The sequence below is a fragment of the Chrysochloris asiatica genome, unplaced genomic scaffold (assembly GCF_000296735.1).
Source record: "Chrysochloris asiatica unplaced genomic scaffold, ChrAsi1.0 scaffold00003, whole genome shotgun sequence".
Taxonomy (NCBI): Eukaryota; Metazoa; Chordata; class Mammalia; order Afrosoricida; family Chrysochloridae; genus Chrysochloris; species Chrysochloris asiatica.
Window position 1 is genome coordinate 23,926,375 of NW_006408521.1, and position 24,538 is coordinate 23,950,912.

The 24,538-nt window shown below is 48.1% G+C and overlaps 1 protein-coding gene across 1 annotated transcript in view; it reads right to left on the reverse strand.

Moving 5' to 3' along the window:
• The window catches only part of CRTAC1 (cartilage acidic protein 1), a 173,745-nt gene that overhangs the window by 6,848 nt on the left and 142,359 nt on the right, over nucleotides 1-24,538 (reverse strand). The window contains exons 7-11 of the mRNA XM_006831226.1: nucleotides 22,576-22,721; nucleotides 19,978-20,114; nucleotides 14,962-15,044; nucleotides 14,408-14,508; nucleotides 13,890-14,058 (exon numbers count right to left, since the gene is read on the reverse strand). Coding sequence (XP_006831289.1) covers nucleotides 13,890-14,058; nucleotides 14,408-14,508; nucleotides 14,962-15,044; nucleotides 19,978-20,114; nucleotides 22,576-22,721 — 636 coding nt within the window. The remainder of the gene's footprint in view (nucleotides 1-13,889; nucleotides 14,059-14,407; nucleotides 14,509-14,961; nucleotides 15,045-19,977; nucleotides 20,115-22,575; nucleotides 22,722-24,538) is intronic.

A 24,538-nucleotide genomic window follows, 5' to 3' on the forward strand; every position in this document is an offset into this window, starting at 1 on the left:
ACTTGAGGTTTCTGTAAAGCTTTGAGGAAGCAGACAACCTCACCTTTCTCCCATGGGGCAGTTGGTGGGTTTGAATTTAGGAATTCTCATATTTTAGAAGTTTGACGTTATGGATTGAATTATGTTGTTGTTAGTGTTAAGTGCCTGGAGTCAGTTCTGACTCATAGTGACCCAGTATAGGGTTTCTGCAGAACAGCTGGTGAGCTGGAACCACCGACCTCGCAGTTCAAACCGACCTTGCGGTCCAGGGCATTAACCCACAGTGCTATGTTCTCCCAAAAATAAGTGTTGGAATCTTAACCCTTACACCTCAGGCTGTGATCTGTGTGGAAATATTTTCTTTGTTATGTTAATGCAACCCATCAGTTTAGGGTGTGTCCTAAGCCTACTCATTCTGAATTGTAAGGAGAAGCAGAGACCTAGAGATAAACTGATACCAGGTGAACATGGCCAAGGAGCTGAGGAACCCAAAGCAGAAATCAATCCCGCTGAAACCTTGATTAGGACTTTCAGCCACTAGAACCATGATGCATCTTCAGTCTTTAAACTCAGTTGTGGTATTAGAGTTATAGCAACACTCAGAAATCAAGTCGGAAACCAGGTCTGGATTTGAGGAGTGTGGATGTACAGACTGTCTCTTATGTGTAGACAGTTCCACTGTGGGGCTGGTGGGGGAGAACCAGCCCCCTCTTTCCTCCTGAGTCTAAGAACGTCAGTGTGGGGCTTCCACAGGCGGTCCCATCTTTCAGGGCACCATCCAGCTCCCTGCTCCTGCCTGTCTAGTCCCCTTTGCTTTCTCCCCTGACATCCAGAGAAGTCTTGTTTGAACGTTCCAGCCTCACTGCTGCTGTGCTCTGAGTTAATGAGGGCAAGGACCAGCTGTCACACTTCAGAAGTGTCTAGGAGGCACAGCCCCGGCCCTGTGCATCTCGGTGGGGCAGCAGTAATGGGGGGAGGCTCCAAGGGCAGCGACTCACAGTCAGCTGCTCTTGTCACAGAGACGATCTCCTCCAGACCCAACTTCATTGCTCTTGGGCTGTGCTTTAATGAGCCACGAAACATTTCTCCTAAATTCCTAGTCTCCCATTTTCCCAATCTACAATACTGCTTCTGGGTATACTTTAGTACACCACAAAACATTCCTCCTAAATGCCTCATCTTTCTCCCACTTCCTCACTTTTGTTGTTGTTGTTAAGTGCCCTTGAGTTGGTTCTGACCTAAACTCTGTATGGGAATTCCTAGGCATGGCTGGTGAGTGAACCACTAACCTTGAGGTTCAAATTGACTTTGCATTCCAGCGCACTAACCCACAGCACCACACCAGGACTCCTTACTCACCACTTACAGACTATCTAGTTATCTGACAGTTTGCATTTATGCTAACAGTTAAGAGTCTACTATCTATTTTGTACATTAACAATGTATGTCGGGCAGTGATATATATCTGGCAGTAACAAATGCTGAGGTTTTGAGGCAAGAGTAACGCTGGCTGTGATGGTTACGGTTATGAGTCAGGTTGACTAGGTTGATTCTCAGTGGGTTGGTGGTTATGCAATGATGTAATTTGGCAGTTCCATAATAATATAATTTGGCAGTTATGCAATGGTGGAGTCATCCTTCATTTTGTGATCTGACCTTCCATTTTCTCATAATGTTGATTTTTGCACGATGACCAGTATTTGGAACCTCTTTTGGGAAAGAGAGTTAGAGATGTTGCTGGGGGTGTCAGCTACGGCATTTTCTCTTTTGAAGAAATAATCGGAGGGTTAAGAGGTTTGGCATTTTTAAGGTATGCTGTTGTGCTGCTGAGCCGGTTCCGTGTCCTAGTGACCCTGCATGGGTTTCTGAGGAGCAGCTGGTGAATTTGAATGGCCAAGCTTGTGGTTCAAACTGACTTTGTAGTCCAGTGTGTTATCCCAGAGTGTCACACCAGGATTCCAAAAAATATGGAATGCTTCACAAATTTGCGTGTCATCCTTGCGTGCCCATGAGAAAAGTAAATAGATTCCATTTTTTAAAAAAAGGAGACAAAGACAAGCAAATGTTTCTCACCTAAACCAACAGAATAGTCACATGAATACATTTTCCAGTCTGACTAAAGTGCCACAAATAACTCAAAATAGTCGCCGAATATTCATAGACAATCACAAATTTACATCCGACATTTGAGGCTCTGTTATTCTGAGTTCTGCTGCCTCCCCTCCTCCAGGCCCAAAGAACAGCCAAGGTTATGAGACCATCTCAAGAGGAGACGGTCTCTTCTCTACCACTACCTAACTAGCTGGCTGACTTCTCTGGACCTCAGGGTCTTCCTGTGGAGAATGGAGACGTCAGCCTAGAGGTTTAACAATCCTGGGAGGTACAGCCATGTTCACCGACTGGAGGCCTGCACCAGCTGGTTCACCGTCAGCATCCCCATCCCCAGGTCTCTTAGACATGGAAGCACCTTGCCGTTCCCAAAGGGCTTTACCTCCTTGTTAATAAGAATGACCATTTAGTGAACCCTTACTGTGTGCCCCAAACTGTACCCAGCGTTAGCTCATGAAGTCCTCACAACACCTTGATGAGGAAGGCACTGTTTTGCTCGTTTCCATTTTAGAGATGAGAAAGCTGACATTTGAGGTGATGTGATTCTTACCCAAGAATCTGATCCCCAAGCTCACATATGCTATTCACCCACCATACCCCCACGTTCAACTTTCCACCATGGGCCAACCACTGGGATGGGGTTTGGGGTTCAGCAGTGAGGGAGACATTCTTCTCCAGCCTGGAAGAGTGGAGTACCATGGGAGTAATCAAGTGCATGGTTACAATATCGTAAGCTGGAAGCAGGCAGTAATAGCATCAGCCCCACTTAGTTGGAGAGGAGGGTGCTAACGCTACATTTCCTTTGGGTGTTGCAGGAGAAGTAAGAGTTTGTGAGGCAGAGAAGGGGAGGAAAGCATTCCAGGCAGAGAATACAGCATGTTGCCAAACCAAACCAGGTTCCACTGAGTCAATTCCAACTCATGACGACCACAGTGTTACACAGAACTGTGCTCCATAGAGTTTTCAAGGTTGTGGTGGCACTGTGGATTAGATGTTGGACTGTTAACCACAAGATCAGCAGTTCAAAGCCCGCGGCCAGTCTGGGGGATAAAGATGAAGCTGTCCTGTAAAGATTTACAGTCTCAGAAACCCTATGTTGTTGTTGTTAAGTACTGTGGAGTCGGTTCTGACTCATAGTGACCTTGTACAGGGTTTCTGAGGCTGTAAATCTTTACGGGAGCAGAAAGCCTCACCTTTCTCCTGCAGAACGGCTGGTACTTTTGAACTGTTGGTCTTGAGGTTAGCAGCCCGATTCATAACCATTACGCTACCAGAGCTCCTTCAGAAACCCTATAGAGGGTGGCTATGAAGTCAGTATCAACCCCAAGGCAGTGGGTTTTGACCTTTGTGGAAGTAAATCACCAGACCTTTTTTCTGAGGTGCCTCTGGGTGAGCTGAACTGCCAACCTTCCAAATAATAGTTGAGCACTTAGCCTTTGTTCACACCCAGGGCCAGAGGTGGTGGTATGTTTGAAGATCAAGAAGTTCAGAGTGGGTGAAGCAGACGGGAGATGACGTATTAGATGGGGGCTGGAGACAGTGGAAGTATTTTGCAGCCTTCACAGGTGTGGCAGACTCTACTCCTTGCAACAATTCTATGAGGTGAGTGTTTTAGCCCCATCCTGTAGATGTATACACTGAGGCTGGGTGAGACGTGACTGACGAGTAAGTGTCTGAGCTTGGCCTGGAACCAGGTCTGCTGTGCTCAAGGCCGGCTGTTCCCTGTCCCAGGCTCCCAGATAGTGCATGGTGGCAGCCTTTAAACGGACCCACCTGCCGTCTGTGGGAGGAGGGAGGCATGAGGAGAGGAGGCCCTGCCCTCACATTACCCAGCAGACATGAGGTCAGGAGCAGAAGTGTGTGCTCCGGCAGCTTTTAAAGGACAAAGGAGGTGCAGAGAATTGCGCTTTTCAGAAGAATTACAAGGGAAACAGATGGTGGGAATACAGTTGGCGGAATATCTTTGCACTTTAATAAAGCAGTTTTTATGTGGGCCACTGAATTTTCCTTCCCTAAATGAGCACCAGCCGGCTTGGAGGCGGCTCTGAGTCACTAGCAAACAATGAGCTGAAAGGGAGGCGGGGGGAAGGGGTCCACTGTCCAGGCCTGTGGTCAGCTGGCCTAGCTGGAGAGCAAATAGATTATTGTAGATTATTGGTGCTTGGTTTTACTGTTGGGTTTAATAGTGAAATGCCTCATCCTGTTAGAAAATGGAGAGCCAGGATGAGGGATATGCAGGGTGAGTGTGCAGGGACTGGGCAGTGGGTTCCCAGTATTGGGATGCTGTAGGGGAACTCAGCAAGGGCTTTCAGCAGAAATGCTTATGCACGAGCCTAGTGGTCATGCAGCAGCTAGAAGACTCAGGGAAAGGCCTTGGTGGAGAGAGGCTATGGAACTTGGGCCAGGGGCTTCCCAGAACACTCAGGGTGCAGTGGGAGCCGACTCTCCCAGAAGGGCCATTCTACAAGGTGAAAGTCAGGTGCTCTGATAAGAGAGTGGGGCCCTCTGGAAAACCTCCAAAGATCAAACCGCCCTTAAATTCTGAGCTGTATTGTGTGATTTGATGCAGCCCAATGTGGCGCTGTGGGCTAATATACCTGACTGCAATGTCAGCTTGAACAACAAGGTTGGCGGTTCAAGTTTACCAGCCGCTCCTTGGAAACCCTATACAGGGTCACTATGGGTTGGAACCGACTCGATGGCACTTTACAACAACAACAACAACGCTCTGCTACCCGTGGTACGATGTCTGATCCTTTTGTGACCCCACCGTTATTGTTAGGTGCCATCGAGTCGGTGCCGACTCATAGCGACCTTATGCACAGCAGAATGAGACACTGCCCGATCCTGGGCCAACCTCACTATTGTTGTCATGCTTGAGCCTATTGATGCCGCCACTTTGCCAATCCATCTCGCTGGGGATCTTCCTTTTTTTCTCTGACCCTCCACCTTACCAAATATGAGATCCTTCTCCAGCGACTGGTCCCTCCTGACAATACGTTCTAAGTATGAGAGACAAAGTTTGGCCGTCCTGGCCTCCAAGGAGCACTCTGGCTGCAATTCTTCCAACACAGATTTTTTGGTTCTCTGGGTAGCCCATGGCACTTTCAATATTCTCCTCCAACACCATAACTCAAAAGCATCATTTCTTCTAAGGTCTTCCATATTTATTGTCCAACTTTCACATGCATATGAGGTTATTGAAAATACCATGGCTTAGGTCAGGCGTACCTTAGTCCTCAAGCTGACATCTTTGCTCTTCAACACTTTAAAAAAGTCTTGTGCCACAGATTTTCCTAATGCAACACGTTGTTTGATTTCTTGACTGCGGCTTCTGTGTTGATCAGCAAAACCTGGCGTGCTCAGAGGCACCGCTAGGAGGTGCTCTCAAGAGAGGCCATACGCTGAATGCAAGTGTGACCCCGGGCAGATGTCAGGACGTAGGCAGAGAGATGCACGCGTTCACTCACACCGGTAGGTGTCCAGGTACAGGTGTATTCTCACCACACCTGGTTACAAAGTTGGGAGGAGGCAGGGTGCAGCCACGCAATTGCCTAGGGCACCCTGGAGCACTCACACCTCCGCCCCGTTGCCAGACCTCCGTCCTGCTGGTCCTGCTGAAGCTCGGGTGCATGTCTGTCTAGGATTCACGTTGGGCTCCTCTCCGCCTCCACACACAAAACAAACCAGTCAGACCTGGGAACAATCTAACTGCCCATCAGGAGAGGACTTGCTAGGTAAATTAGAGAATGCTGCTACCCAGTGCTGTACTTATGTAACGCTAAAGGAGAACCAGAGGAATGATGACCAGGGTACATTTGAAAGAGAACAAAGCAAGCTCCAAAACAGGAAGAGTACAGAACATTTTTGTTAAGAAATATTCCAAATAGTGTGAATCTGTAAATATACCGGTGTATACTCATACGTCATGTAACAAAAGCATATTAAAAAACAAGGACCTGTGACCAGGCCAGGCCTGATAGCCTCTGATTTATGATGTATCTGAGTTACGATAAACCACATTTAGGACTTTTCCCCTATTCCCCCTTATCGTTAGTAATATGATAGTGTTACAACTGGTAATTTGCTGATGTTATCATTCTCAGATTTCATTCTCAGATATCGAGTGTTATTATCTATAAAGACACTGAGAATAAAAGGTAATAATAATGAAAACAAAGAGACGTAGTTTTACTTATGTCAGGACCAGTGGTTTGAAATTGCTACCTGCTCCTTTCCTTCCATGTTGTCCCTAATCCCATTACCCTGTTTTTACTACAAAACTTAACACCTTCTAACATTAGATCTAGTTACTGATGTATTATGCCCATCATGTGTTATATGTTTCTTCTTTCCCCAGAAAGTAATATCACCAATGGCAAAGATTTTTTACTCATCAGTGTCTCCGGGACTCCCTCTCCCTGCCACCCCCACCCCGCCCTCCCACCTGCCCTCTCTAGCCTGGCTCTGGGGGCCTGGAGAGTTAGTCTCTGGCCTCCCTTTCCAGGCCCTGCTCCCATCAGACCATTTCCATTCCTGGGGCATTCTGAATACAGTTCTCCCCAGGCCCCACCCAGGCCTTCTACGTTCCTACCACCCTACCAGGCCTCATTGTGGTCCCACTCCCTGGAGACAGCTGTATGGGAGCAGAACTAACTTCTCTAACCCCATCCTCTCCTGGCCACTGGATCAGGATGGCCGGGTCTCTAAATCTACCTTGTGTCAAAATAACTGTGTCCATCTGTCTCCTCTGCTGGACTGTGAGCCTGGAGAGCAGGGGGTTCCTTCTTCATCTTATCTGTATCTCTCTCCTGTCTTTCTGGCTCTCTTTGTCTGTCTGTCTCCTGCCTGCTTTCTCAGATCCATCTTTCCTTCTATCCCCACATCTCATTGCAGGCTCCTCCGTCAATCAGAAAGACCTGTGCCATGCTTTCTCCATGAAAGAACTCCTAAGGGGCTGTAAGGGGCCATGGAGCCATAGGAAATGAACCTGCCCACTCTTACTGTGTCCCAGATTTGCTGGCCTTGCCATCTTCTGAGGTGCTCAGACCCTGTGCTGATGCTGACGCATAGGGCCTGTCCCCAAGAGCAGCCTTCAGAGAGTGTCTCTGGGAGTGAAACCTGCAAGGGACCCCTGGAGCAGTTTTAGATCAAGAACAAATCAGTGGCTTTGCAGAACAGTGAGAGACTTCCCAGCAGGGATAGTGTCTGTACGTCGGGGCATGGCAGGCAGGCAGGCTTAAGGGCACAGGTGATCTGGGGGCCCTAGTCTCATCAAGTGGCCACGAGCTGCCCAGTTAAGGAAGCAGGACTGCTCTTCTGCCAGAGGCAGACTGTAGCCAGAGAAGAAACCCAGGAAGGCCTACAACACACACCTGGAAACAGCAGAGGCAGTCCAAGGGGCATGGGGAGGAGCAGCAACCCCAGCACTGGCCTAGCACGTATGTTTTGTGACTCCAGTCAAGTCTCCAAGCCTCAATTTTCTCTACTAGACAACGGGGTTTGAGTCCACCCAGAAGTACCTCAGAAGAAAGGCCTGTTGGTCTCTTTCCTCCAAATCAGCCATTGGAAACCTTATGGGACCCAGTTCTACTCTGACATACATGGGTTGCCATGAGTCAAAAGTGACTCAGTGGTAACTAGGTTGGCTTTACAATGGGTTGGGGACTGATGTCCAATCAGTTACCTGGGTAAACATCCTACCTACACTATGGTGATCACTGTGGTGCTTGGATGGCCTCACTCTCTAGGTCTCCTTGGGTCCACTGGTAAGGGAATGTGGATGCCCAAAGAGAAAGAGGCAAGCAGAAGGACCCTGGCTGGCTCCAGATGGAGCAGCCAAGGGAGATGGTGAATCACCAAGGTCTGGAACTCAGGCCATGGTGCCCAAGCCATTGGGGTTCAAACTCAGCTTTCTCCTTTCTAAATGTGTGATTTGGAGCACCTTAACTTCAGTCTTAATTTCCTGACCTGTAAAATGGATGTTGTAATACCTAAATCATTGCATTGTAGGAGAATCAAATGAGATATCTTATGGAGAGCGCTTAGATCAGGGCATAGCACATACCAATTGTTCAATAAATGTCAGCTACTGCTATTTTCCATCACTTGTCTGTCAGTTTGTCATACAGTGGTGGCTTGTGTGTTGCTGTGGTATTGAAGCTATGCCACCAGTATTCTAAATACCAGCAGGGTCATCCGTGGTGGACAGGTTTCAGCTGAGCTTCCAGACTAAGACAGACTAGGAAGAAGGAGAGGTGGATTACTTCTGAATGTAGCCATTGAAAAACCATATAAATAGCAGCAGAAAATTGTCAGGTATAGTGCCAGAAGATGAGCCCCTCAGATTGGAAGTCAGAGTACGATCAGGGATGATCTGCCTCCTCAAAGTTGAATTGAACATGATGATGTGAATGGACTAAAGCTTTCAGGACCTTCATTTGCTCATAGGGAACAGCTTAAAATAAGGAGAAACAGCTGTAAACATCCATTAATAATCAGAACATGGAATGCACAAAGTATAAATCTAGGAAAATTAGAAGTTGTTAAAAATGAAATGGAATGCATAAAAATCAACATCCTAGGCATTAGTGAGTTGAAATGGACTGGTATTGGCCATTTAAAATCTGGCAATCATGTTTTACTATGCCAGGAAGGACAAAATGAAGAGGAATGACATTACAGTCATATCAAAAAGAACATTTCAAGGTGTATCTTGAAATACAACGCTGTCAGTAAGAAGACACTCTCCATATGTCTACCAGGAAGACCAGTTTATAGCACTACTATTCATATGTATGCAGCAACCACTAAAACCAGTGATGATGAAACTGAAGAAGTCTACCAACTTCTATAGTGTTAAATTGAACAAACATGCCATCAAGGTGTATTGATAATTACTGGAGATTGGAATGTGGAGGTTGGAAACAAAGAATAAGGATCAGTAGTTGGAAAATATGGCCTTGGTGACAGAAATGATGCTGGAGATCCCATGACGGAATTTTGCAAGACCAATGAATGACATGTCATTGCAATACCTTTTAAAAATAGCATAAAAGATAGCTATACACATGGACCTTACCAGATGGAATACACAGAAATCAAATTGACTATATCTGTGGGAAGGGACAGTGGAAAAGCTCCACATCATCAGTCAAAACAAGGCCAGGGGCAGATTATGGAATAGACCATCAATTGTTCTTATGCAATTTCAGGCTGAAGCTTTATAAAATGAAAACAAGTACACAAGAGCCAAAATATGATCTTGAACGTATCCCACCTGAATTTAGGCACCATCTCAAGAACAGATTTGATGCATTAGTCACTAATGACTAAAGACCCAAAAAGTTGTGGGATGACATCAAGAACTATACAGGAAGAAAGCAAAAGGCCATTAAGAAGACAAGAAAGAAAGAAAAGTCCATAATGGATGTTTGAAGAGACTGAATTGTTCTCTAGCCTAGAGATGCTAAAGTGAAAGGAAGATATAAGGAGGTAAAAAAGCTGAACAGAAAATGTCAAAGGTCAGTTAGAAAAGACAACATCAAATATTATAATGAAACGTGCAAAGACCTGGAGTTTAGCATTTATCAAACTGAAAGAACTGAAGAAAATATTCCAGCCTTGACTTGCAGTATTGAATGATTCTATGTGCAAAATGCGGCGCTGTGGGTTAATGCGCTTAACTGCAAAGCCGTTTGAACTGCAAGGTTGGTGGTTCAAGCTCATCAGCTGTTCCTTGGAAACCCTATACAGGGTTGCTATGGGTCAGAACTGACTTGATGGCACTTCACAACAACAACATGCACAAAATATTGAATGGTGCAGAAAGCATCAAAAGAAGATGGAAGGAATACAGAATCACAACCAAAAAGAAATGGTTGATGTTCATCCATTTCAAGAGGTAGCATATGATCAAAGAGCCAATGATACTGAAGGAAAACGTCCAAGGAGCACTGAAGACATTGGCAAAGAACAAGGCACCAGGAATTGATGGAATACAAATTGAAATCTTTCAACCAACTAATGCAGTACTGGAGATGCTCACTCATGTATGCCAAGAAATGTGGACGACAGCTACCTGGCCAACTGACTGGAAGAGATCCATATTTATGCCCATTCCAAAGAGAGGTGACCCAATGGAATGCATACATCATAGAACTAGATCATTAATATCACATGCAAGTAAAAATTTGCTGAAGATGACTCAAGAATGGCTGCAACAGTACAATGACAGGGAACTACCAGAGGTTTCAAGCGGGATTCAGGAGAGGACGTGGAATGAGGGCTATCATTGTTGACATTAGGTGAATCTCGGCTGAAAGCAGAGAATACCAGAAATATATTTACCTCTGTTCTATTGACTATGCAAAAACTTTTGACTGTAGATCATGACAAGCTATGGGTAACATTGTGAAGAATAGGTATTCTAGAACACTTAATTGTCTCAAGAGGAACCTGTATGTAGACCAAGAGGCAGTTGTTCAAACATAACAAGGGGATACTGAATGGTTTAAAATCAGGAAAGATGTGTGCCAGGGTTGTATTCTTTCACCATAGTTATTCAATCTGTATGTTGAGCAAATAATCCAAGAAGCTAGATTTTATGAAGAATGCGGTATCAGAATTGGAGGAAGGATAGCACGGCTTGGTAAAGTGGAGCAAAAAAGAGGAAGATCCCCAATGAGATGGACTGGTACATTAGCAGCAACAGTGGGCTGAAGCTTAACTATTGTGAGGATGCCATGGGATAGGGCAGTGTTTCGTTTTGTTGTACCTGGTGTCGCTATGAGTCGGAACTGACTCTATGTTACCTAACAACAACTGCTCTTTTAGAGGACTGTGTTTTAACAGTCATCTTGTATCGTTAAGGCTGGTATAAAGAATGGCTGTCTCAGAAATAACAGACACCCCCAGTGCAGACCAACCCATCCAGGGCGAAATTGCTGAACAGCATGCGACATAACCCAGCTGAGCCCCTAAATATTTATTGATTCTTTTTCTGATGAGATAAATATTATGTATTCACACCGCACATACTTATACATACACACAACTATATGGAAGAAAATAAAAATCATGTACTCAGTCAGGCCTGAGTTTGAACCCTGGCTCTAGCATGTGACCTGGGGCAGGTTTTTAAAATTTTCTGATCCTCAATTTTCCCATTTGTAAAGTGGGGGCAATAATGCCCACCTCATGGTGTCAGTAAGGGGCTTCAGTAAGATAACAAGAGCAAAGTGCTTGGTATCACATCTGCAAGGCAGTGAATTCCTGGATTCATCACTGTTCACACTTGGCTGCATTTTCTTTTTCCTATGCACATATGATATGTGTATAATATTAACATACATTTTTGTTAATTTGAGACCATATTGTCTATTCTTTTAATATTAATATCACCTCATGAGGTGTTAGTACTTGGGGGAAGGTGTCTAGTTTTGAACCTAGGATGTATCCTTAATCACTGTGTTTTAGCAAAGACACTCTTGGCTATCCCCAGTGTTCCTCAATGTTTTTTCCCTTATCAAGTTCCTTCAAAGTCTTTTTAGACATTCTCCTAGTCTTCCCACCTCATGAATTTTTTAAAAAACCTTACTATTTTGAAATAATTATAGATTGACAGAAAGTTGCAAGGATAACAGAGAGAAATTCCATATATCCTTCACTAGCTCTTCCCCACTGGTTGTCTTACCTAACTATCATATAATATCGGAACCAGGACACTTGACATTGGTGCACTGTGTGTATTTTGTTCTGTGTCATTAAAGCACAAGCGTCGATTCATGTAACCAAGATCCAGAGCTGTCCCATCACCGCGAAGATCTCCTGCAGGCGGCTCCACCTCTCCCTCCGACAATCTCTAGCCCCTGGCAACCACTAATCTGTTTCCCATCGCTACAATTTTAGCATTTTGAAAACATTATTAGACAAATAGAATTAAACAGTATGTGGTCTTCTGAGTTGGGCTTTTTCACCCATGATGCTCTTGAAATCCAACCAAATAGTTGTGTACCAACAGTTTCTTCCTTTCTCTTGCTGGTTATTATTCTGTGGTACAGATACACCACAGTTGGCTTAACTGGTCATCTACTGTGGACCACTCTAGTTAGTCCCATTTTCAGGCTGTTATGAATGAAGCTGCTGTAAGTTTCATTTGTATGAGATAAATGCCCAGGAAGGAGCGCTGGTGTCACAGGAGTTTAGCAAAGACACACTTGGCTACCCCTAGTGTTCCTCAAAGGAGCTCTGGTAGCGTAGTGGTTACGAATCGGGCTGTGAACCGCAAGGTCAGCAGTTCGAAACTACCTGCTGTTCCATGGGAGAAAGATGAGGCTTTCTGCTCCCGTAAAGATTTACAGCCTCGGAAACCTTGTACAGGGTCGCAATGAGTCGGAACCAACTCCACGGCACATAACAACAACAGCAAGTGTTCCTCAACGTTCAGCTGCTACACAAAAGGTTGGTGGTTTGAATCCACGAGCAGCTGAGCCAAGAGAAAAGATCTCTTGATTTGCTTCTTTAGAGACTACAGTCTAGAAAACTCCATGGGGCAGTTTTCCTCTGTCACGCTGGGTTGTTACAAATAGAAATTGACTCGATAGCACCTAATAACAAGAACAAATGTCTGTGTGTAATTGCTGGGTCAGATGTCAGCAATATGTTTGGTTTTTGTTTGTTTGTTCCTTTTTCCTTTTTTTGTTTAGAGAAACTGTCAAATGGCTTTCCAGATGGGCTGTATCATTTTTCATTCCCACCAGGAAGTTATGAAAGCTCCAGTTTCTCCACATCCTTGCTGGCATTTGGTATTGTCATGATTTTTTATTTTCGTTCTGTAGGGTAAGCACTGGGCTACTAATCACAACATTGGTGATTCGAGCCCACTTTCCACTCCACAGGAGAAAGATGAGACTTTCTGCTTCCACAAAGATTTACAGCTCTGGAAACCCCACACAGGGTCACTATGAGTTGAAATCAACTTTATGGCACTTAACAACAACATGACAACAAATAAGTGTGTAGTGATTTCTCATTAATACCACAGACATACTGTATATCTGTTCACACATACAATATTAAAAAAAAAAAAAAGATTTTTTTCCTTTCTCTCACAAGAGCCAATTTTTGCCCCCTATCTGAACTGTGAGGTCAGCAGTTCAAGCTTACCAGCTGCTCCTTGGAAATGTTATACAGGGTTGCTATGGGTCGGAACTGACTTGACGGCACTTAATAACAGACAACAATTGAGAATGGATGGCTTCCCCAAACCTTCCGTCCAAGGGAAAACACCAGGGGTTTGGTGAGACATTTAACCACTGAGTCCGTCTCCAAGAGGTCAGGGAAACAGCTGGTTGAATGAATGGGTTGTAGGATGGGCAGTGTGTGAAGAGTGAACTAGTATGACTTTGATAAGGAGCGGGGCAGCTAGTACTTCCTGTTCCCTTCATCTGGAGCTTTAGTCCATGGGCAAGGTAAAAACTTAACACACTCGACTGCTAACCCAAACATTGGAGGTTCAAGTCCACGCAGAGGAGGTTTGGAAAAAAGGCCTGAAGATCTACTTCTGATAAACCAGCCATTGAAAAGTAGTTCTACTCTGACAAGTGTGGTGATGTGGTGAGTTGGAGTTGACCAGCAGCAACTAGGTTTTCTCACCTTGAGCTGCAGTTTACTTCCCAGCAGGGATGGCCTACAAGGGCTGGTGTTGGCCACAGGTGATCACATATAGTGGTTCCTCGAGCCGTGGTTCCCTGAACCACTCAGCAACCACCCCACCCCCTGCCACTATGGTCCCCACTCACCCAAGCCAAAGTGTGCCACAGGCTCCATTTCACACAGGTAACCTGAGCCCCCGTCGATGATCCTCAGGTGGGCACCGCTCTTCTTGGTGTAGAGCACCACCTTGGCCCCCCTGGCGAAGGCCCCAAACCGCGTCCTTGGCACCACTCGAAGCCAGTTGTTGCTGAAGCCCTGTGGGGAGGCCAAAGGCAGGTGTGTGGGGTCAGGGAAAGCAGTGAGGGAGAGGCAAAGGGGAGGGAAAATCGGGAGAGAAGAAATGGGCAGAGGAAGGAGAGAGGACAAGGAAGCTGGACAAGGGAGGTGAGCTCAGCAGATAGACCAGACGGGCTGGCAGGAAGGGAGGGAGCACAAGCTGGTAGACTAAGGGAAAACAGCTTTAGGAGAAGTAGCAATGGAGGGTAGGGGGTCCAGGGGCTCCTCCCGGGAGCTTTCCTGTGCTATGCGGGGGTTGACTTGCTGCCATGAGACCCTGGAGATTTCCACATTTCCATGGCCCTGTCCACCCTCAACTACATCGCACCTGATTCCCCCGGAAGACGGACAGTGGCTGAGCCATGGACTCTCCGTGGGACAAGATGAGGTCCAGCATCCCATCTCCGTCGAAGTCTGTCACCACGCCTCCTGTAATAATGAGATTTCACTCCTGCCTAGGAGGCCCTTGAAGAGGGCAGATATAATGATTCCCACTTTATGGACATGGAGAACCATATCCAGAAGATGAAGGCACTTTTTCACGACCGCATGAAGCAAGGCAATGGCAGAACTGGGTCTTGTGACTACTAGTCCAAGCTGGGTGCCCAGGTGGCCAGGTGAGACTGCAGGCCAGCTCAGAACCAGAAGGGGCTCATTCCTTCCCACCTCCCCCACCCCCTGGCATTACCAGAGAGCCATGCCCAGGATCCCATATTCCTAGCAGCCTTGAGATCAGAAAAGGGACCAATTTACTTCATGACTGGCAGCTCCTTAGGGGAGCCCATCTCTGCTCTTCTTACATTCTGCCCCTTGGTGAGGGGTCACTGCCCCACCCCTCCTGCCCTTACCCTAGGGCCTGGGCAGGGTCCCAAAGTTCCTCACCTGTGCCCCGGCCCTCAGGCTCCAAGGCATCACCAGGATTGAGCTCCTCAATGAGGGGGTCCCCGTGCTCCCTGCGGATGACACTGTGGGAGAGGGATAAGGTTGTTCACATTAAGCAGGGCCCAGTGGGGTCCAGGCCCTCTGTCTCCTGAGCATTCCCAGGCCTACTGTGTCCAGGCTGCCCCTGATGCCCACGGAGTCACTCTGCTCAGACCCGGCCTACACCCTGACTGGTCCCTTCCTGGGTTTAAATTTATGTTGGTTAATATTGATTTTTCCTTCTCTAATGGATGAATTATAGACAGCCTGGGGCAGGGCAGTTGATGGATGGAGAAAGGGTGGGTACACAACTCCCTTCAAATGACCTTCACTTCCGTCCAAGTGGCCCCTGGGTTTCCTAGTTCTGAATCCTACCTAGGGTTCAAACCCCCTCAAATGCCACCTCCTCCAAGCTCACTGAGGGTCCTTCTGGAAGCAGTCTCTCCAGCTCTGCCTAGATCACTTTCGTGGGCTTTATCATGTCCTACTTTGTGTTAAGCTCTGTACGAATACATCTTTTCTGCCGGGTAGACTGTGAGCTTGTTGCAGGCTAGGGCCATGCATTATTCATCTTTCCGTCTTCCTCGGCATCTAACACAGTGCCAGGCTCTCCAAAGCTCCAAGCACATGTCGGTGGGATACATGGGTGGATTCCAGAAGCAAAATGGAGGAAAGGGCCTCTCTGGGTTCTAGGGGTCCTGTTTACATTGAACTTTGAATCTTGATTATATTTGCTTCAGAAAAGTCCTCCACACTGAGCTGAATGCTGATGGTTGTGGTGAGCTGCAGCTACTGACTCTCCCACTCCTCTAATGTTCCTACTCATCTCCTCACAGCCTTCGATGCTCTGCCCTGGAGGTGTGGAGCAGTGATGGGGAAGGGCAGAAAGGCCCAAGAACTCTACACTCAAATCATAGAGGACCACCAGGGGGCTGTGAAGTGGCCAGTGCTTTGCAGGAGGGGCGGGGCAGAGAGTGCTGCAGAACTGAGGTGGCAGATTTCTGCAGGACTGAGGTGACGCCCAATGAGTGTCCTCTGTCTGTGTGGATATGCTATGCTGAGCACATCCATGTGTGCAGCTTGGGCTGTGGGCCTGGGCGTGTTCCTTTGACCATGAGTGTCCTGTAGACTCTGCTACAGCTGGGCAGACACCTGTTCAGGTGACAATAGGGCTATGGGAGTCATGGGTTCCGAAGGTTAGAACCCAGTAGTCTCTGGGTGATGTAAATGGTTAACGAGCTCGGCTGCTAATCCAAAGGTTGGCGGTTTGAGACCACCCAGAGGCAGCTCAGAAGCAAGGCCTAGTTTCTACTTAAAATACAATAAAAATAAATTAAAAATTAGCTGTTGAAGGCCCTGTGGAGCTCAGCTATTCTGACACACACAGGGTTACCAGGAGGACTGCTAAGTAATAAACACACTCGTGAGGCAAATCCTGTGTGCTGGGCACTGTGGCCGGCCTGGGGAGACGGTGTGCACCAGGAAGGATGGATGCGGAGTCTGAGGGCTGCTGACCAGGACCCAGAGTGCTAACTGATGGCCACAGGGACAGTGGCCTGAGGGGACCACAGAACTGGGGCTCATTCTTTATCTAGGAGCAGGAATCAGGAGCCTAGAGGAATGGAGAGATGAAAATGATCATGTCCTGCTTGGTCTGGGACAGTGTCCTGCTGTTGGCATGAATCAGCCCCCTGCCTTGTCTCAAGTGTCCTGGCTTGGGTAAGGAATTCTCTGGTTGACCTCATTGGCCGCTGTTGAACCAATTCTGACCCATGGATACCCCATTGTGTCAGAGGAGAGCTGTGCTCCACAGGGATTTCAAAGTTGAACTTTCAGAAGTAGATAGCCAGGTCTTTCTTCCAAGGTGCCTCAGAGTACATTAACTGTTTACACTGCACAGAAACTCCCTGGTTACCCTAGCCCACTGGTTCCAACTCATAGTGACCATATGGTGGGTTTCCAAGGCTGTTAATCCTTAAAGCAGCAGAAAACCTTCTCTTTCACCTGTGGAGCGGCTGGTGGATTAGAACTGCTGACCTTGTAGCTAGCAGCCCAATATATAACCCACTACATCACCAGGGCTCCTTCTCTGCTTATCCTTTGTGGTTAAGTGTTGTTGAGTCCAAGGAGCGGCTAATGAGTTTGAACTTCTGACCTTGAGGTCCATTGCTTATCCTACAGTGCCACACCAGTACTCCTTCCTGGTCACCCTAGGTGTCATTAAAAGACTTACGGAAGCTTTGAGTGTCCAGTGCTCGGTGTGCCCAGGGAGTCCATGATGTTCCGTTTGGTGACAGGTGCAAAGCCTTTGCCCTGTGGGGCAGGTGGAGTTACAGCTTCCAGAGCTGCAGCTGAGTGGCAGTGGCCTCTCTCTCACTTCCCACTGCATACTCAGGACCAGCCATCTGCCGCAGGGACTTGGGGCACAGCCACATACCTGGGAAGTGGCTTCTGTGCTGCTGTGTGTAAGTCAACAAACACGAACCACGTGGTGAGCCTGTCCCTCTCTCAGTCCAGAGGGGCCTGCTTCAGAGGTGATGGGCAGTGCCTGGGTGCTCTGGCCACAGAGACAAGAGCACTGGACTCCATGGTACTTGGGGTCCCGGCAAGTGACACTTTATTAGCCAGGGAAGGGAAGCAGTGTCTCTGTTAACGAGCAATTGATCTCCCGCAATTAATCTAGAAGTTGTGAATAAGCTTTTTGCAAGGCACCTAATTAGTAAATCTGGTGCCTTCAGGGGGTGATTACATCCGGTCAGGATTGATGCTTTGTTAATAATTATATTTTAAAACACGCTTAGTCACAGCTCTCACCGTTTATTAATAGTTGGGGCCCTCCTGGGGAAAAGGGTGAGGGCCGTGGGGAGCCGAGCAGGCGAACAGGCCCATTTCCTGGATCCAAAGAGCCTGCCCCTCTCTCCTCTCCCCTTCTGGTCTTGAACCATCAGCATGTTTTGGGCCAGGGACAGGAGAGGGTAGTCTCAAGTTCACCAGCGGTCCTCAAACCAGTGAGATAAACGTCACATGGTGCCTAACGCACTTGTTAAAAACACAGTTTCTGGGGCCTGACCCCTGAAGGTGCAGTTCAGATCTGTGGTGGGCTCTGGATGCCTCAGAAAACCCAGCCCTTCCTCCCTGGATGCAATATTTAGATGCCTGCAGACTCCTTCCATTTCTCGAACTCCCTTTTCCTTGTCTATCACTACACAGGCGCTGTGCATTCGATGGCTAGCTGTGTGATCTTAGTCCAGTTCCTCACTTTCCTCATCAGTCCCAGGGGATAATAATAGGCTGTGAGGAACACATGGGGTGATGGATGTGAAACTCTTGGCACGGATGGGAGCTAAAGAGATCTCTCTTGCCATCTGAGAAATCTGGCATTTCCCAAAGGATGTTTTACAGAACACCAAATCCCAAGAGACCACCTTTGAAGGAGGTGTCCTGTGGTTCAATCCATTTGTAATACTGTCTTGGTGTGGCGTTGCAGGTTAATGTGCTAGGCTGCAAGGCTGGTTTGAACCACAAGGTCGGCAGTTCAAGTTCACCAGCCACTCCTTGGAAATCCTATACAGGGTCACTATGAGTCGGAACCAACTCCATGTCACTTAACAACAACAACACCCACCTTTTGGAGTCCTGATGTGGTACTATAGGATAAGCACTGGACTGCTAATCACAAGGTCGTTGGTTCAAACCCCCCAGCTGCTCCTTAGAAACCCTATTGTTGTTTTTAAGTGTCACCGAGTCGGTTCCGACCCACAGCGACCCTGTATAGGGTTTCCGAGGAGTGAATGGTGAGCTCGAACCTCCAACCTTGCTGTTCAAATGGCATTGCAGTCTAGCGCATTAATCCATAGCATCACACCAGGATTCAGAAACCCTATACAGGGTTGCTATTGATGGGAACTGACTTAATGGCATTTAACAACAGCAACCACAATGCACCTTTTGGAAAGTTGAAATCAGTCATGCATCGCTTAAAGTCCATGATCCAGTCTGTGAAATAAGGTGTCATGTGATTTGGATGTTGTGCAAATCATGAGCAATAGCATTCGCTGATTTTCCAGCTTCCAAATGCTTAACAGCCTTTTGTTTCACTTTCAAATTGAGGCTTTTCCTTTGCCTCCTGGCTGCTCCCCTGAGCCTTGGGTTTCTGTGTTTAGGAACCATGATGCACTTCATGGTAAAATTTTCAAAACAAAATTAAACGGAGAGAAAACCCTACCACACTCAAGAAATGGGTGATCCATGAGGTGCTGCTGCCTGTGAATGGAAGTTTGCACTGTTATACAATAGACTTCATCTGTAAATAGAGAGAGCTCTCAATAAAACAGCGATAGAAAGTACAGTACACACATAAGCCAGTAACATAGGCATTCATTATGACTATCAAGACATATGTGTTACAGGTTGTCTATGTACTGTACCAGTATCTGCCTGGCAGTGTAATCATGTGGTGTACAGGCAGGAGATCCATGTATTGCATTCAGGAAATTGTTGTGTTCCCTGTGTTCACCCCATCCTGTACTCCAGTGGGGATTTCTGAACTTGATTACACGTAGAACCTTATGGGACCATGGACGAATATGCGGTCAGATGTTGCCTGAACAGATGTTATGCGGCACATGAGTACTCCTGGGCATTTTAAAGGCTCCGAGAAATTGTACAGTAAATAAAGCTGACTAACTTTGCTTAACTTGGGTTTAACCAAACGGATTTGACCCTGAAACCCTGTGCTGTGCTGTGGATTTTTATCCTTCAGATCTCGGCTTAGAGGTGTGCTTTGGGCCACATTTCCCCGCTACAGCAGGAAGCTAGCTCCTCATTCAGTACTCTCTCCATCTCCCTGCAGCCTCTTGCAATCTCTGCACCTCCCTCTCCTTTCCGTTCCTCCTGTAGGCACCTCCCTCCACCTCAGACCCTTCCCCTTCTGCTGCCAATGTTAACCACATGAGCCAAGCTGCATGAAGTGTCTACCGGAAAAGGCGGTTAGCTGAGGAGCTGCGGTAGGCGATGTTGTTGAAGAAGACCTCCAGCTCCTGGTCATTGTCGAAGTCGGCGGCGATGACCGTGCGGACTGGGGAGGGCATGGCGAACTTGGGTGAGGCAATGTCCTGGCAGGAGAGAGGGTCGTGGATGAGAGTGGAATGGTCAAGGGGAGAGTTCCTTTTACTGGGAATGGGGATATGCTCAAAGATTAAACATGTTGCCCATGCAACAGCCCCTCTCTCCCTACTCAAGGGGCACGAAGGGCTGTGTTTCGAGCCACACGCATCTTGGGCAACATCAGTGAAACTCTGCTCTTGCACCTACTCTCTGAACCTTCCCATCAGTCCTGTTAGGTAGGGTAGACATTAAACCAACCTACTGCCATTGGATCAGTTCTGAGTCAGGACAGAGTAGAATCGCTCCTTAGGATTTCTGAGACTGTAAATCTTTATGGAAGCAGGCAGCCTCTAGGTTTGAACCACTGACCTTGTGGTTAGCAGCCCGATGCTTAACCTACTTTGCCACCAGGGTACCAGGGCAGATGTTGTTGTTAAATACCGTCAAGTCAGTTCTCACCCATAGTGACCCTGTATAGGGTTTCCATGGAGTGGCTGGTGGATTTGCCGACCTTGCGGTTGAAACTGACATTTCAGTCCAGCGCATTATCCTTCAGGCCACACCAGGACTCCAGGGCAGACATTAGCATTCCCATTTTAGAGGTGAGGTAACTGAGTCCTAGAGAGGGAGGGGGCTTGCCCTTGGTCACAGCTAATGAGAGCTGGGAGTCAGACAGGACACAGGCATGGTGTATTCGATGGCTAGCTGTATGATCTTGTTCAGTTACTCAGCCCTTCGAACATCATTTTCCTCATCAGTACCAGGGGATAATAATAGGCTGTGAGGACCGCATGGGGTGATGGATGTAAAACTCTTGGCGCGGATAGGAGCTAAATAGATCTCTCTTGCCATCTGAGAAATCTGGCAACTTAGGAAGTGGTGGTGGCTGCCTGTAGCTGTGATATTTGCTGCTTCTATCAACTTATATTGTTTCTCAGGAACCTTTTTTTTTTTTGAGGTTTATTTGCTCTGGGAGGTTGCAGTATCAGCTATACCTGCCCAAGGGACCCATAAGAGCCCAGCTGGGGTCCCAAAGTGCTGGCAGACCTTTGGGCAGACCTGGCAAAGGCCCCAAGTATGGGATGTGCCTTTGAAATAAAAGGAGAGTTGTGCAGTGTGACCTTCCCGAGAACGCGTGTACCCCTTAAAGACCTGGAGCCTTTCCACATCCTGGGCTGAGAAGGGTCCAGTCAGGGTTTCTGAGTGTGGTCCCCTACCCCTGGGCTTCCTGCTGTTATGGAATAGCCAGGGAGAAGCTGCTCCCATCAGCACAGGAACGAGGCTGATTAAGAACCAGGCCAGTTGACCAGGCTGAGCAGGGTGTAAGAGCTGGGAAACAAAGCGATCTCAGGATTTCTGATTCATTATTATTATATTGATCCTATAAAAATGGAAACCTACAGAGCCCCTTGGGGTCACCCCACTGGACGCCTGGGCTTCCGAGATAATGTATGGACAGTACTTAGCACAGTTCCTGGCACACGGAAGGCATTTCAGAAATGGTATGTTTACGATTAGGATGATTGCTCCTGTGAGCTCTGGAAGGGGCTGCCAGAGGGTTAACAGGGTTCCTCAACCTCAGCCCTGTTGGCATTCTGGGCCAAATAAGTCTGTTGTAGGGACTGTCCTGTATATTGCAGGATGTGTGGCAGCATCTCTGGTCTCCACCCACTAGAGCCCAGTAGATCTCCTGCCCTGTGTGACAACCAAACACATCTCCAGACAATCCTATATCCTGATTGACGTGTGTGTGCAATATCGTCCTTGGCTGAGAACTACAGGGTTTAATTAAAGATGAGCACCATCCAGGACCCACTGGGGTGCTGAGCCCGAGCACCCCAAAGGGGTCACCTACCAGGGAGGGCCTTCACAGTGATGGCCTCTCACACAGACCACAGGGCAAAGGCTGGACTTGAAATCACTCCCTCAGGGGGCTTTGGAAAAGCCTGTGTACCCTGAGTTTCATTCTGAGGCTGGCTTCAATGGTCCATGTCCTGCACTGCCCTCCACAAGCTGGTAGCACCTACACCATGGCCACCAGCTAGCCCACTGACAGCTCTGGGAGGTGTTTGAGGTCAAAGTTCCCTGCCCACCCTCTGCTGTTTGACCTTCAGAACAGCCCCTGGGATCTCTGTAGCCTCAACCTTCCCCCCTCACCTCCAACCACCAACCCTCAGGTGTTCCACAACCCACCAGCAAGACTGTTCTGACCCAGAAGATGCAGGCTAGGTCTCACAGGTCCTCCTCACCTCCCGCCCATCTTGGGAGAGTCTCTCCTGTGCTGTTCACTCTTCCTGCTCCAGGTACTAGAGTCTTTGTAGAAGACCAGGAGTTTACCTTCATTATCACAGCCCCTCCACCTGTCTCCAGGTCCTGGAAAGCCACAGTTCCTTCTCAGCTAGACGGGAGGTGCAGGGCTGAGGACAGAGCTGAGCATGGGAAGGGAAGGAGGGTGAGGCTCCTTCTTACCCGAAATCGGACCTTCCCGTGGGCACTCATTTGCAGGTAGAGGCGGTGGGGACCGTTCCAGTTGCCATACACAATGTCCACCTTGCCATCACGGTTGAAGTCGGCCAGGGCGACGCCTCGCCCATGCTGGTGGGGGTCATCCACACCTGCAGAGGGAACAGCAGGAGCTCTGAGGGTACCTTCCCCTGCACTCTCCACCAGCACTTACCTTGCTCCAGCTCCATGAAGAGCAAGGATGGAGGGTACTCCTCCACTGTCTCTGCCTTCCTGGGAGCAGACGAGGGAGACAGACACGCAGCCCTGAGTTAGAACTTCTCCACAGTGTGGGAGGGGAGCAGTTAAAAAGGGGACCAGAGATTTGGCCTCCAGGGGTTTGCCAACAAGCACACTGATTTTCCTCAGGGTTGGGGTTACATAGGTGGGCGTTAGGAGACTGGTGTGAATTTGGAAGGATTGAAGCTCTTTTCTGAGTCCTGGTGTGGCACTACAGGATCAGCACTGGACTACTAACCACAAGGTCGGCAGTTCAAACCCACCTGCCATTCCTCAGAAACCCTACACAGTGTCGCTAAGGTCGGATCACACTCAACAGCACTAAAACCGACAATAACAAAGCTCTTTTCAGCCACTTGCATCTGTCACTGTTGTTAAGTGTCACTGAGTTGGGTCTGACTCATAGCAACCTTGTAGAGGGGTTTCAAGGAGTGACTGGAGAGTTTGAACTGCTGACCTTGTGGTTCAAACCAACCTTGAGGGCCAGTGCTTATTGTACACCACCACACCAAATCTCCACTAGGAAGACAATGATTGGGATGATGTCACACTTTTGCTTAAATTAGTCAATGGCTCCTCAGTGCTTTTGGGACAAGTTCAAATTAATGACAGGGGATCACTGGCCCTGTCTGATCATGCCCCTCCCTCTCATTCACTGTGCAATGGGCACCATCTCCCTTCACCTCCTTCCTGCCCCACCCTGCCATGTCCCTTTCATTCCTTAAAGGAACCAAGCTTTCTCCTGTACTCAAGCTGGTCTCTCACCTGGAAGGCTCCTCCCCAGCTCCCAGTCACCTGGCTATGCATTATTCTTCTGCTCTTGGTGAAAATGCCATCTCAACAGCCCTCCCCCCTCACCGCCCCACCCCCGAGAGCCTCCTATTCTTTTTCTTCATAGCCTTTTTCACAGGATGTGCTTGCATTCTTCTGAGGCTTCCCAGTTTAGGACCTGGTTTTTCCAGCTGCCCTATGCTCCAGGGGGTCAGGCTCCTTTTTGTTCACCTGTACCCACTCAGCCTTGGTTTTAGGGCCTGCTATCACCACACAGTGCTCACTAAATACTTGCTGAATGAATGAACGGGCACAAATCATTTGACAGAAAGAAGCAAACTGGGGACGCTGGTGATGGCCAGAGGCTAGCAGTGAACCTTGTAAGGTCCAGAAGGAAGCATGTCTGGCCGATGCGATGTGGTTACGCCACCTCAGCATTTGCTGGTGTCCCCAGGACTGAGCTGACCCTGGGGATGTGTGTGCAGGTGGCTCTACCTAAAGTGATGCCTGGCCCCCAGCTATTCCAGGTAGACCTGCTTCCTCAGGCGGGGCAGAGGTGAGGGCTGTGGAGACTCTGGACCCTCCTGCTGAATCCTTGCTGACTCTGAGGACAAGCTGTGTTGGCGCTCAGGCCCTCAGAACTGGTGAGGGATGGGACAGTATGTTAGGAGTGGGGTCACAGACACCAGGGTCCCCAGGAGCTCTCACCAGCTGCAAACTCGGGCACCCTGATGGTGGGGGCCAGGAGAAGGTGGGGGACCTAGAAGAATCTTGGGGGGTATGGCAAAGAAGAGGCAGTGAGACTCAGGCTTGAGAAAGAAACAGTGGGGCCGCCTCCAATCCCCAGGATTGATCCCCACTCACTCTCGGCAAAGCTCCCCAGACCCAGTGTCAGTGACCTTCTGTGTGGACCCATTTC